At 38.1% G+C, this 13,437-nt stretch overlaps 1 protein-coding gene across 1 annotated transcript in view; it reads right to left on the bottom strand.

The window, feature by feature from the left end:
• RYR2 (ryanodine receptor 2) overlaps positions 1-13,437 on the bottom strand; it is a 339,366-nt gene that overhangs the window by 211,713 nt on the left and 114,216 nt on the right. The window contains exon 4 of the mRNA XM_030446731.1: positions 458-478. Within this exon, the coding sequence (XP_030302591.1) occupies positions 458-478 (21 nt within the window). The remainder of the gene's footprint in view (positions 1-457; positions 479-13,437) is intronic.

The following is a 13,437-nucleotide window of genomic DNA, read 5'->3' as shown; positions in this document are numbered from 1 at the left end:
ATCATTATTTTCTATATATATTATGTGCAGCTAGATACATTACTTATTAGTATTAATTCCTAATTAATACCATTAACTATTAAAGTACCCATTACTTGTTAGCATTAATTATCATCATGCATTTTAGGATTACAGTGTCTATACTGGAAAAGACAGGGTGGGTTACAGAATGGAGTAATAACATTAGACAGCAAGGCTCAAAACTGACAGGCAATAATCAGACATTTATTTTACACAATTCTGTGATCAAATTAAAAGAGAGAAAAATCACTGTGGTTGTATAAAATTTGGTATGACAATGGAATGACTTAGGTCCCACATGGCCAGGAAGTCGCCTCTTTTTTGAGCCATGCAACTTGAAGGGTCATGAACACAGAGGGTAAGAAAACAGACAGGTTAGACTCAGTGGCAACATGAAACATTTGGGATCAAGTGAATAAAAGACAGAATCACATACCCATTTTTCCACATCAACTAGCTGTAGAAAGAAAAAGCAAGAAATCAGTAAATCTCTTTCCTTAAACACAGCATATCAAAGTCTATTTTGAAGTTAGCATTTCACATTTTCAGAAATGTACCACTATGAAAGAAAATGTGTATGTAGAAGCTATTCTCCTGGCATCCTCTCTTTAAAATGCCCATACCTCACTTTTCATCTTTATTTTATGGGAAGCACTTCAAATTTTGGAAGCTCAAAGTGTCCATCTAAATATTAGACAATAAGCAGCAGATGAAGACTGATGCTGAATTCATTCCACATTCTATTCCACCCCAACCAGTCCAAAATACAGAACACAAAATATATCTCCATATTCTCCTGAGTAAAGCTCTCTCATAAATGAACATTATTCACTTGAAAAGGTTTAGTGGGTGCTATTCAAGCTTTCCCATTCTAATGAATGCCCTAAGTATGAGAGGTAAAATTAGGGGATGCAATTAGGGACACTGACCCTACAACATGCAGTATAACAGAGAATCTTGTATAAGAACAGAGAACAGAACACCAAAATGTCATTCATTTTCCCCATGGGGAATGAGAGAACCACTGTGAAAGCTTAAGGTTTTATATTAACAGAGCTGTTTCAAGGTTCATTAAGGAAAAGGATTTTAAATTACTCTCTCTAAAAAGTCTATGGACCATCTTATAGTCTCAGAAGGACTGAGAATATCTACTAGGACACATTTCAGCTACTGGAAAGGTTAGCATGGCACTAGCTATTATAAACTTGGCAGGCTGTAATAAGCTGTGTATCTGAAGTAGATTTGTATCTGGACTTAGTAAAAAAAGCCCTGCAGCACATCAAGCCTTCTGTGATTTACTGCAGGCACACACTGACCTTTTGTTAGCAGGTGTCATGTAAAATTTTAACAGTAATTTATCTTAGTGCAAACCATGAACAATTTTCAAAACCAGTATTATGTGGATTACTTGTGAAATTACTTCAACGAAAGGCAATGCATTTAGTTCATACCTATAGAAATAGTTTTTCTCAAAGTAATTTTCTCACTTTAAAAACATACAATTCAATTTAAATGATGTTTCATATTTTTAATATTATTCAGTCCTGCTGGCACACAAAGGTTAGAAACCATCACCTGACCTGCCAACAAATCAAGCTGGTTAAATTTATAAGCATTTGTTAATGTATGGAGATAAAATTTTGTTAGTTTTTAATCTCTTCTTTTAATCTCTTCTGGAAGACTTGTAATCTTCAAGACATTAAATACCTCTTCTAGGGCCTAAAAACAGCACAAGCATGACCTAATGCTCTATTTGCTCCTAATTCTGTATTTGCTTGTCTGGAAATTCCTCGTGATACAGATTAGGTAAACTTCAAAGTAAACCAGGCTACACTTATCCAAGAGTAATTCTCCTAATGTGGACAAAATAGATGTAAAGTGCATATAAACAGAAATTAAAGGAAACAATGGGTATTTCAGCCTGGTGCTTGTATTGATGATTTAAGCTACAATACTGATAACCAGGAAGCAAATGTCTCACAGCACTTCCAAACACAGATTCTGCTTCACACTGACAACTCCATCTTCTGTCTGTCTTCACTACAGTCCACAGGTTACAGTCCACAGTAACCCCTTTTCCCACAGATTTCCAAATTCTGGAATTACTAATATTCCAAGTTCCTTTTGCTAGTCACATTCATCCAGGGGAGAGGGCAACAAAAAAAAGAAACAAAACCACACACACAAGAAAATAACCCCACCGTAGCAAAAAAATCCACCACAAAGGAGAGGAAAAAACATCTGATTTTTTTTTTTTTTACTAGAACACATCTTGTCACCTCTCTCTTTGGAGTGCTTACTGCTCCCTAGACTTGGAATGATCTATTCTTACAGTAAATGACTGTGCTCAGGCTGTGCTGAGCTGTGGATCTGTTAGGAGTTGCAGCTCTGCCAACTGTGCTAGGAAGGTTTAAACTTCAGGCAGGGCAGAGGGATGGCTGTCACTTCTGTTTGTTCCCTCCCACAGTGATGTCTTATACAGCAAACTGTTTTATTTCAGTCATACATACATTATGTTAACCATGGCCTAAAAGAAAGTAAAACTTATTTTACAAAGCACAGAAAATTTTTGTCTTGTCACATTAATTCACAGTCTATAGAATTCAGTAACTATTTCTCTTCTGATCACTAAAAGTCATGCTGTTTAGAAAAAGAAAACTATTAGGTTAAGTATATACTGATTTTTCTCTTTTCCTTTATCCAGTGACTATCTAGCTTTACAATATTTCATCTAGTAGAGGAAGCAGAGCCCATATTGAAGCACCTACACCTCAGATGTAATACTCTACTTACAAATATTCCTTCCATGTCTGAGTATTCAGAAAACTACCAGAAAAAAAAAAAAAAGATCACAACACAGGCTAACACTAGATACCACATTTTAGTGGGTGCATTGCCATCTGATAGTCCAGAATATGGGAAATTATTATCTTTTCATGAGAAAACCAGTCACCAAAAGGGTGAAGGATACAATGTCTCTAGAATTTACTTGGCAATTGTGGGCTACTTATGCTGCAATAATTAATTGTTTTACAGAAAGCCATTAAATTCAGCTTAAAAGACTTCACTGCCTACTGTCAGCAACTGTCCATCCACATAACTAATTCAATAGTAGCAAATGAGTAGCAAATGACACTTCAGCCTATAAAGAAATGTTTTATGGCTATTAAAATGGTATCTCACCAATACATCCATATGTTTAAGGAATGCAGGTAGTGCTATGAGAATCAAGCAAAAGATCAAAGGTGGCATTTAGAACTACAAAATATTTTCTTTTTGTTCTTTTTTCTTTTTGATGAGGAAACTTTACTATGGAGTCTTAATACTTCCCTTACAATTTCATATCACTGCACTAAATCCTCCCTGAAGAACTGAGAGCCACAATTTCTCATTTACTGCAATCCTAACCCAGAAACTTCAGAGAGTGATCTGCATTTGTTGACTTCTCTTCAGAAGCATCTAAGAGCTCCAATCTTTGCAGTCAAGCTTTCATTTTAAAGGCATTTAATCCAAACTGGAGGGCTGGTTTTCCAACTTCTGTTTCGTTTTGGTTTTTTTCTGAGCACTGCAGATAGCCAGCACTACATTAACCAGACATAAAAGGCAGATAAAGCAGCAGGGATGTAGTTCTGTTACCCTGCTTTTCCCCAGTCATAAGGAGTCATGAACTCAATAAAGAGAAATAAAGAGGGATCTTGACAGCATTAAGAGGAGTTGTTCACAAACTTACTTTTAAATCTTTATGTAAAGAGAACATGTGCTGAACACCCACTAATACAGCAACATTAATTGCCAGTGCACAAAGATGGGGAAAAATAAAAAAGGTACTTAAAGCTATGGAAACCAGACTGCCATTCCTAACCAGATTTTTTTTTTTCTTTCTCTTTCATGTGCTTGAGCAGCATACAAAAACAACAAGAAACTTCATTCCATACTGTATAGGAGAATCTTAGTTGATTATGGCTGAACACATTCTCTACAACTATTTATGAAAACTGCAACAGAGATACTGTTATCATCCACAAATGGGAATGTGACCTGAAATCTCAATGAAGCAAAGCACTCCAGCCAGTGGATTTTATATCTTTCTCTACTCGTATACTAAGTTCTCTGAAGAGAAGCAGGAAAATCTGACTGGAAAAATAAAAATGCTTTTTTCCATTTCTCTGTTGAGAAAACTGAGAAAATAAAGTAAAAACTCTGTCTAAAACCCTATAATAGTGATAAGCAGGATGAGAATAACTATAACTGAACTAGATAGATTGAAAATTTAATTGTATTTTTGTTTCTGTTACCACACTGTCATTATATGTACCTCAACTTCCTGAACTTATAAAATGAATAAGTTCAGTGATTATGTCTTCTCTTTGAACCCTGGGTTGTCTTCTATTGCAGATTTACATCTTCAAACTGCTTCAAGAGCTGTGCTTCCATGTTTGTCTGGTTTAGCTCCTTCTCTGTATGCAACATAGATCAGAAAACGTAAACAGAGAAGGAATAAAATAAATTTCTTTCCCCTACAGTCAGTCTTTACTGACCATTACCCTGGAAAGAAAACTTTCAACACGGAAGGGATTGAATGGTCATGCTAAGCTTCAAAAAAGGAAATCTGTCTGGTATTACAAAGATGTGTGTTTTTATGCTATAGATCCTCATAAATCTTCATTCCAAATACGTCAGACTCAAAAGAGGAGCCCACGTGCCAGGCTAGAAATATCTGCATGTCACGATTCTCTGATTTGAAATAGATAACGATGTTATTCCTGTCCTTGCCTCTCTGTGAGGAAAAGCAGAATGCCAAAACACTGTGTCTGCACTTCTTGATTTGTTCCAACACTTACATTTGATCAAAGTGCAGTTGATCAAAGCCAAGTCTTATCCTTTTTGTGCCTTACTGGTTAGTGTGCTAACCATCGCTTCTGATGCTGAATCAGGGGCACTGAGGAGAAAAGGACAGTATTTGTCTTACCTGCAAAAGTATTGCTGGTTTGTTTTTTTTTTCCCTGTTGTATTTCCCTGCTAGCAGTGTGGGATCTCTAAAACAGCTGACAACAGTCAGGATTTTAAGAATCCTCTAAAAGACCTCATGTTTTCATCAAGCTCTCCACTGGTAGCCAGTGACTCCATCCACATGATACCAAAGCCCACACTGCACGAAATGCTTTGAGCTCTTCCTCTCCTCTCTTTCTCCTCCTTCTTTCTCTCTGTTTTTTTGCAGTAAGAAGCATTTAGGTTATGCAAATTCAGAGCTTGGAAAGGCAGGTTTTGCAAAACAAGACAACCTTGCTGGACATAGCAGCTCTGCCACATCACAAGCCAATGATGACTTAATTAAATGACAAAATTAATGCTGCAATGCCTTGTGATTTCAGTGAGTTAGGCCAAGTGTCTGTAGGCAACCCTTGGACAAATGAAAACACCCAATTAACCATGGAATTAAGAAGCTGTGGTTTGGACTTTTTCCTCAAAAGGTTCATTGAAAAAAATAATTCTTGCCTTATTACATCTATGACTTGTCAAAAAAAAAAAGCTTTCTGGTCTATGGTAGGAAATTAGAAGAGGTCTGGGTCATTTCTGACCTTCTTCCTACTTCTGGGTATTCTGCTAGCAAACCCCAAAAAATTTTCAGGGCATCATATTTACAACAACTGCTGGCAGCTTTCAAATATGCTATTATATATAGGCTGCTGTAGTGTAAATCAGAGAGCTTAAACTATCAAGAGCCCATTTAACTGCCAATCTTTATATTTTTTTAAGGAAGTATTTGGATAACTTGGCTGCCTCCTTAATGTACTGAACATTTATTAAAAGAAATAGGGAGTGTTAACTTTTTGCATTTGCAGGAGGGGTGAAATTACTTCCCCCTCTCCCATGCTGAGAAAATGATAAAGCTGCCAGCTCTCTGCCTTATCTTGCTGCTTACTAATACAAAGTAATTAATGAATTCAGAGTTCCACAGTTGGAGACAGATGACTTGAATATTCAAAAATCTATCAGCTACAGTTGCATTCCTGTCCCAGAATACCTCCAATCCTCCCCCACTGCATGGGAAACCTTTTTAGCTCTGCAAGGAAACACAAGTTTCCCCATCCCTTAAATAAAGAAGAAGAATTAGACATGCAAGATATTTATATGGGATGATTCCTTCACACAAAACACTTCAGATCAGTGGAAGAGGACTGACTATATTTTGCTCCTTCCAGTGAAGCCTTCCCAGCACATAAAATCAGACAGCAGTTTGCTGGTCAGTGGCACAGAAAACAGATTTCATTAAAACAAGGCACCAGGAGAAGTGATTAATCAGCCATGACTGGATGATTAGATGGGAGTTAATAAGCTCATGATGCAATTTAGCTGGAGTTCTGCCTAACTGATGGGTATTCACATGCAGCATTTCCCTGAAAAATTAAGTTGTCAAATACTGGAGCAGAGGCTGTGAAATTGGAATTTTTCATATTACAGAAAGAGCTTAGCTTAGGATGCACACACAATGTGTGCAATCAAATGCTTTCATTCTGTTAATAAAGGCTGACACAGACTTATGTGTACCTAAATCTGAAAAACTCCAAGCATTAATTGCAATGCTTTACCTCAATATAATCGAGACTTTTAAGTAAAAGTTAATGGAGGTATTTGGTTTATGGCATTTTCTCATTATTTCTGTCTGTATTTCAGGGCTTTTCTAATGTAATTGGGGGGTGGAGGGTAGCCTTTGAAATCTAGAGGAAAACAAGAACATTCTGGAACAAATGTTATTAATGGAGGAAAGAAAAGTCAGATATCAGTATCAGTAATCAGGCTGCATAGTGACCAAGCTCTGCTCCAAAGTTAAGATTTTCTGTCACTAACAGGAATGAAACAATATTGAATAAAAACTACACATCTCATGGATGTAGAAAAATATGCAGCAGATCAAAAACAGCAGCAAGAGTTGAGGAAATAAAAGCTATAAGGAAAAAAAAAAAGCTTTTTTTTTTTTTTAATAGCAAAAATAAGTTATTCTAATTAAAAAAGAAACAGGTATCTGTTTTTCACTGCTGTACAAGTGACACAAGTGAATGTTATGTGCTTGGATCACTCTCTTCAATCATCACCTTCCTGGTCTCATTTGCAGGGAGCTCTTTCCAAATCCCAGCTACAGTAGGGTTCCTCCAGACTTGGCTCCCTCAACCTACTTCTTGATTAGTCTAATCTTGCCCACAGCCTGAACTGATCCAATATGCCAAAAGAAAAACATGAAATTGATGGAAATTAAAAATAGCCACAAAATTAAGAAGCTAAAGCACTGAAAGTTCCCTTTGTGAAATGCAGTTAGAATATGAAAAGGAGATGGCTATGAACCAAAAATTGTCAATTGCTTTACAAACACACAGAATAAGCATCCGATAAAGAACTTAGAGTATGTTTCTACTATATTGTAGCAAATCTACTGTCTGTATCTGTAGCCTCCAAACCCTCAGGAGGTTTGCATTTCAAGTCACAAAGAAGCCCCTTAACCTTGCCCTATCCACAAAAGGTTTCAAAAAGTGATCTGTGGTAGGAGCCTGAAGAAAAAAATCCATGCCAGAGGGAAAAGAGAAGAAAGAGGAAGAAAAACAAAACAAGCAAACAAAAAGGTCAGAAATGCCTTCCTAAATGTTTTAGCATATGAGAGAATTTTTGTACTATTTTAATAAACTATATGAAGAATAAATGATTAAATTTCCTCTCCGTTAATCCCTTGTTCGAGCTGTTAAATGTCCTCAGGAGATCTTTTTTTATTTTAAGGAAATACTTTCTCTGTTTTACATTAAGCCAGAAAAATCCTGGAATCATCTATTAAAGTGATTAGGATTTCACTGGGATTTCCAAAGCCCCCATAGAAAACAATTGCCTGCACTTTCTCCTCTCAGCACCCCCCACTGTACTCATGAGTTGAAAATGGACCAGGCAAGCTGGGTGGGTGCAGGGATCTGAGCTACAAAAAGGCCAAACCAGTGTGCAACCCCAAACTGGAGCAAGCCTGTGTTTTAAATGTCATTTCCACACTAAGATCTCAGTTCCCTCATGTAAGGTTTTTTCCTACTTTACAACTTCTTGCAAAAGATTCTCAGAATCACAAGAAGCACTGGATCTGGTACTGCCTGCAGTAACAGCATATAGGGATGTTTCTTCTCTGTTATTTTCCTCAAAAGGAGAAAATTTTTTTTTCCTCCACCTTATCTACCATAAGAATGTGCAATGTCAGCTCTGAATATACAGAATGTAGGGCTACAACATCAAGACAAAGGAGTAAGTCAGTTGTAGCATTCATTGTCTAAAATAGATTCAAAGAACTGTGTTAGCACCTGCCAGCATGCAGTTGTGAAATAACCAGTATACAGGTACTAAACCTCACACACATAGCTGGGAAACAACAGGACTTTTCTGTTTTCCTATCCAAACAGAAGTGGAAATAAAAAGAGCTCATAACAATAGCTCTATGTTTGGTGCATGGTATATCCCACAGCAACAGAATCACTGAGAACTTCTTCCTTGACCTTATAAAATTTGGACAAAGCTATAGAATGTTTACCACTCCCCAACAGAGAATAAGTCAGTTGAAGAAGACAATAAAATATTCAGTGACACAGTATTTCACAAAATTTAACGAGCCATCCAAGTAATCAAAGACAAGAATACTTTTGCTCTGTAATCAGTGAGACTCATTCACTAGGTTAAATAAATTTACTACATTAAATAATCACCACTAAAAAAAAAACCCAACAGGATTTCTACTTTGTCTCTTTCCTTCTGCTCTATAGGTAACACTGTATTCTGTGCTTCATCACAATGTTTTGTGAATAGAAAATTCTAAGTATTCTGCATATTTCTCATCCAACAGTCAGCTCCCAAAGGCTGCCTGTGCTGCCATCACCACAACCACATTGCCCAGCATCAGTAGGATCTGAACAAGCACCCATTAACCACAGAAGTCATACAGAGGATTTCCTAGCCCAAATGAATTGGGTCTAAAGCAGATTAAAACATCCAAGTAACTAGAAGTCAGGTTTACTGCCAGCAGCCTGTTGAGTGTCCAAGTTTCTCTGCTTTGCTGTTTCCATCAAGAAAAGTAAGGAGTGAGCTTTACTACCATCACATGAAAAAGGAAAATAAAGTCTTATCTATTTATGCACAAAGAGAATGACAATTATTTGGAGGACTAAAGGGCAAGTAACAGAACAGCATACACTGGAAAAGACTGCAGCCTAGGCAGAAAAAGAAGAGGGCTAGAAAAAGGGAGGACAACCTTCAGAGCTCAACAACCATCACATGTTTATCAAGAAGCCATTTATAGGTCAAGATCAAAAGCCTTTCAAAAGCAAGGAATAAGGGGATAATACCTCCCCTTCTCACTTACAGTGCTGACAGTACTCCAAAAGCACAGATTTCTATTTTAATTTGAAAACCAAAAGACAGATACCTTCAAAGAGCTCGTGATTTTATACCTATATTTTACAGGCATGCTTTGAAGGGCAAGGGCTGAACCCAGACTGCCTGGAGGAGCTCAGCAGGAGCCTTCACTGCAGCTGAGATCCTGCCCATGTGGGCCCCTGCCTGTCACAGAGACAAAACAGAACTAATTCTCTAGGATAAGAGAGAAAAAAACCCAAATCTGCCTTCTAACTTTCGACCTGGAGTAGTGTAACTCACCCTACAGTAGTACTTAAATTCTTAAAATAGACTGATAAACTCAACTGCTTGGAAGGCTTTGGGTTTACTATTTTTATTGAAACAAAACGTTTGATGACTCTTCAGCATGACCTTCCAAAACCAGACACTGTAACTTCCCAGTGAATCAACATGACCACAGGCACTAAGGAATTGATGGACATCAAAAGAAATCATTTTTTCACAGAAAAATAGTTAAGTGTGAAATAACACCTGTCCTCACCAGACCTATCCCTTTGGCTAAGATAATATAGATTCACTCCATGATGTAGCTACCTTGGATTCAATTTTTTTTTTAGCCATGGGGAGATGCAGGTGCAGACACGTCCTGATGCTTATGCCCTGTGTCCAGATGTGTTCAGCAAAAATGTTCAGTGCCCACCCTCAGGAAACCATTCACCTTTATCATCAACTCTGCCACTGCACAGAAGCAGTACAGAGATGAACTCTGATCATCCCAAAATTCAATTCCTTCCCCTTTTCTCTTCAGGACTGGAACCCAGCCTGTTCAGTCTTACTGAGTCTCACAATCCTAACTCTGTCTTTTCTCTTTCTCTAAATGCTACCCATGTTGCTGCCATTCAGATGTTACCCTCTTGGGGAGGACTCTTCACATCCAAACTCAACTGAGGAACTCCATGATGCATACACAGCATCATTAGCATCCAAAGCACCCTGTGGTGTTGAACCCATCAAGATAAGGAGAGCTAGAAGTGAAACAGCATTAAGAAAAGCTTGACAGAATTTGAAGATTAGGATCTGTTTGTTGTTTTTTTTTTTCTAATTCCCACTGAAGGTATCAATTTGCTACCTCCTGGAGCATCAGCACACTGAACACATTCCAAGGAGGAAGTCCCTTGTGTAATCTCCCAGCTCCAGCTGCTCTGAGGCCCAAGAGAGCTGCCTGATAGCAGACTGCTTTCTTCTTAGGCAGGATTGCAGACATCATTACCATTTGCCACACTCCCAGCCTCTACAGCACTGCTGTGCATTCCCTACACTGATAATTTTGCACCAGCCATCCAAATAGTCTCTAAAGTTGCTGTTCTGAGCCACTAAGATGAGACAAAGGAGCCCTCTGCTTTTGAAATTCTGCATCCACCCAGCCAAATACTGCAGAACTAACCCTACAAGAAGCCATTGTAACACAGATTAACATTTGGATTACTTTCATATTTGGATTATTTTCATGTAATGTTTACACAGCTTTAAAAACAATATGTTTTAAAATATTGCATAGTTATTATTTACATTCTGAGTAAAATTGTCTAACAGCAAAAATCAATATAGTTTATGTAATGCAAGGTATTGGGCTTTAAAATAATTCAGATTTCAGCTTTGTGCATTGCAAAAGAAGAAGAAAACAGTGCTTGAGATTCACACTACAGGCCTTGACTCAGCTGCAAGATTAGTGTAAAGCTGCTGCCCTTTGTACAGGAGAGCAGCAACAGGCAGAATTACATATAATTGTGAATAATTTGTATTTCAATGCACTTTTTATTAACCTAAAATTTTTTGCATTTTCAAAAGAATTATCCTAATTTTTACCAAAAAATGCTAACAAAACTAAGGCAAACAGTGAAAAGACAGCAAGTGAAAGAAGTCACCTCTGAAACCTTAATTTCAGTCTGTTCCTGTCTCTGTCTTAGGACATGGCCTTCCGGATGATTTTGGGCCTCTCAGTTTAGGAAGGAGATTGAGGTCCTGGAGCGGGTCCAAAGGAGGGCAACTGGGCTGGTGAAGGGACTTCAGCAAATATCCTATGAAGAGAGGCTGAGGGAGCTGGGAGTGTTCAGCCTGAAGAAGAGTTGGCTCAGGGGAGACCTCATCACTCTCTACAACTCCCTGAAAGGAGGTTGGAGCCAGGGGGGGTTGGGTTCTTTTCCCAGGCAACTCTCAGCAAGACAAGAGGGCACAAAAGGTCTCAAGTTGTGCCAGGGGAGGTTTAGGTTGGATATCAGAAAGAATTTCTTTCTGGAGAGGGTGATCAGGCATTGGAATGGGCTGCCCAGGGAAGTAGTGGATTCTCCGTGTCTGGAGATACTTCAAAAGAGACTGGATGTGGCACTGAGTGCCATGGGCTGGGAACTGCAGCGGGAGTGGATCAAGGGTTGGACTTGATGATCTCTGAGGTCCCTTCCAACCCAGCCAATTCTATGATTCTATATGCTTTACCTTTTCAAAACCAACTCTGCCTCATTCAAAACAGAGAATTGAGGCTGGTCAATTACTATTTAATTTCATCCCAGCTCAATGTGCAAATAATGTACAGAACACTGATTAAAAAAAACCTTCTAAGCACATAATGATTAAGTGTCATCATTTTTTATGTTCACAACTGTAATGCTAATCCTACAAATACTAATACAATGTTCACAGTACCCCAGAGGACATGTCAATACTTTTAATGAATCTGAAGCATGGATCCATTAAGATCAAAGTACACACAACGACAGAGGAAACTTCTAGATGCCTAGGACCCAATTTCTAAACATTATTCTTACATTTTAAGTGTAGCTTTCATCAGCTACAGCCCTCAACACCTGCAAAAAACAGTCCTGAGGTGTGAAGACATACAGCACCAGAAAAAATACACCCAGCAATCAGTGCTTAACTTCGGGATTATAACTGCTTAGCTAGGCTGTCCTTGTTTAAAAACTTGGTGTGTTAATGGCTTTGGGAAACCATCTTGTAGCATTAAGAAAACAAGTGGTTTTAGAGCCTATTTTGGCTTTACATAAGATTGTGTAGCAAAACTGACACCCTTAATATTCTGGAACAGCATTTGAATGGGAGAATTTGGGTGGGGGTTATCTATTACTTACTATTATCTATCTATTTATCTTTTATTTTGCCTAAATATCATTTAACACACAATTTTCAATGACTGCAACCAATGTGTTATCTCGTTCTAAAGAAAAATTTAACTGTACAGTTCCCAGTTTTTCTGTGCTTAAATTTCAGTTAAAGAAAAAAAGAATAAAAAAATCCACAAAACCTAAAACAAATTTTAAAAAACCCCAGCTCTTCCAGGATTTAACACTGGAGCTGAATGGTACCAGTATGTTGCAATCCTTTACAGGTTATAGATGCAAGGGGATAATACCTGTGGAATTTAGTAGTAAAAAGCAAAGAAACAGAAACTCCATATTTTCTCAATGAAACTAAAAGCCCCACAGCACATCTTGAGCTCCCCATCCTAATCTCTTTGCCAAGATTTCTCAGCTGTCCTCATGGCAGCTCATCACATCCAAGTGCCAGTTCCAATGATTTCCACGCTGGTCATTTTCAGTTGGTGACTTTCTGTCCAGCTATTCTGTTTCTTTCCCAGGATCATGTGGAATTTGAAGCAGCTTTTGCTTTAATCCTTGTGTCTAGTTCACTTTTGAGCTGTACAAAGCTACACTCTCATGAAAAGGTTAGGTCACCATCATAGTCTGCCCTTCAGATGTATGACTTTTCCTTTCCACTCCAATGGCAGAACTGAACTCTACTCAACCCCCATGCAAACACTCCTGAACATTCCAAAAACATCCCCTTACACACCAGTTTTCTGCTTCCAGGACCAGGGCCAAACTCCTGATGGGTTTGCAGAACCCCCAGAAGTACCAAGCAAAAATCTGATTCCAGCTCTGAATCTCAGTCTCTCTGAAAATGGCACAACGATCACAGAGCAAGTCTGAGAAACTCCAGCAACTTCACTTAGCATGGAGTCTTCAGGCTGAA

This window comes from Calypte anna, chromosome 3 (genome assembly GCF_003957555.1).
Source record: "Calypte anna isolate BGI_N300 chromosome 3, bCalAnn1_v1.p, whole genome shotgun sequence".
Classification (NCBI taxonomy): Eukaryota; Metazoa; Chordata; class Aves; order Apodiformes; family Trochilidae; genus Calypte; species Calypte anna.
This window is presented reverse-complemented; position numbering and strand designations above follow the sequence as displayed.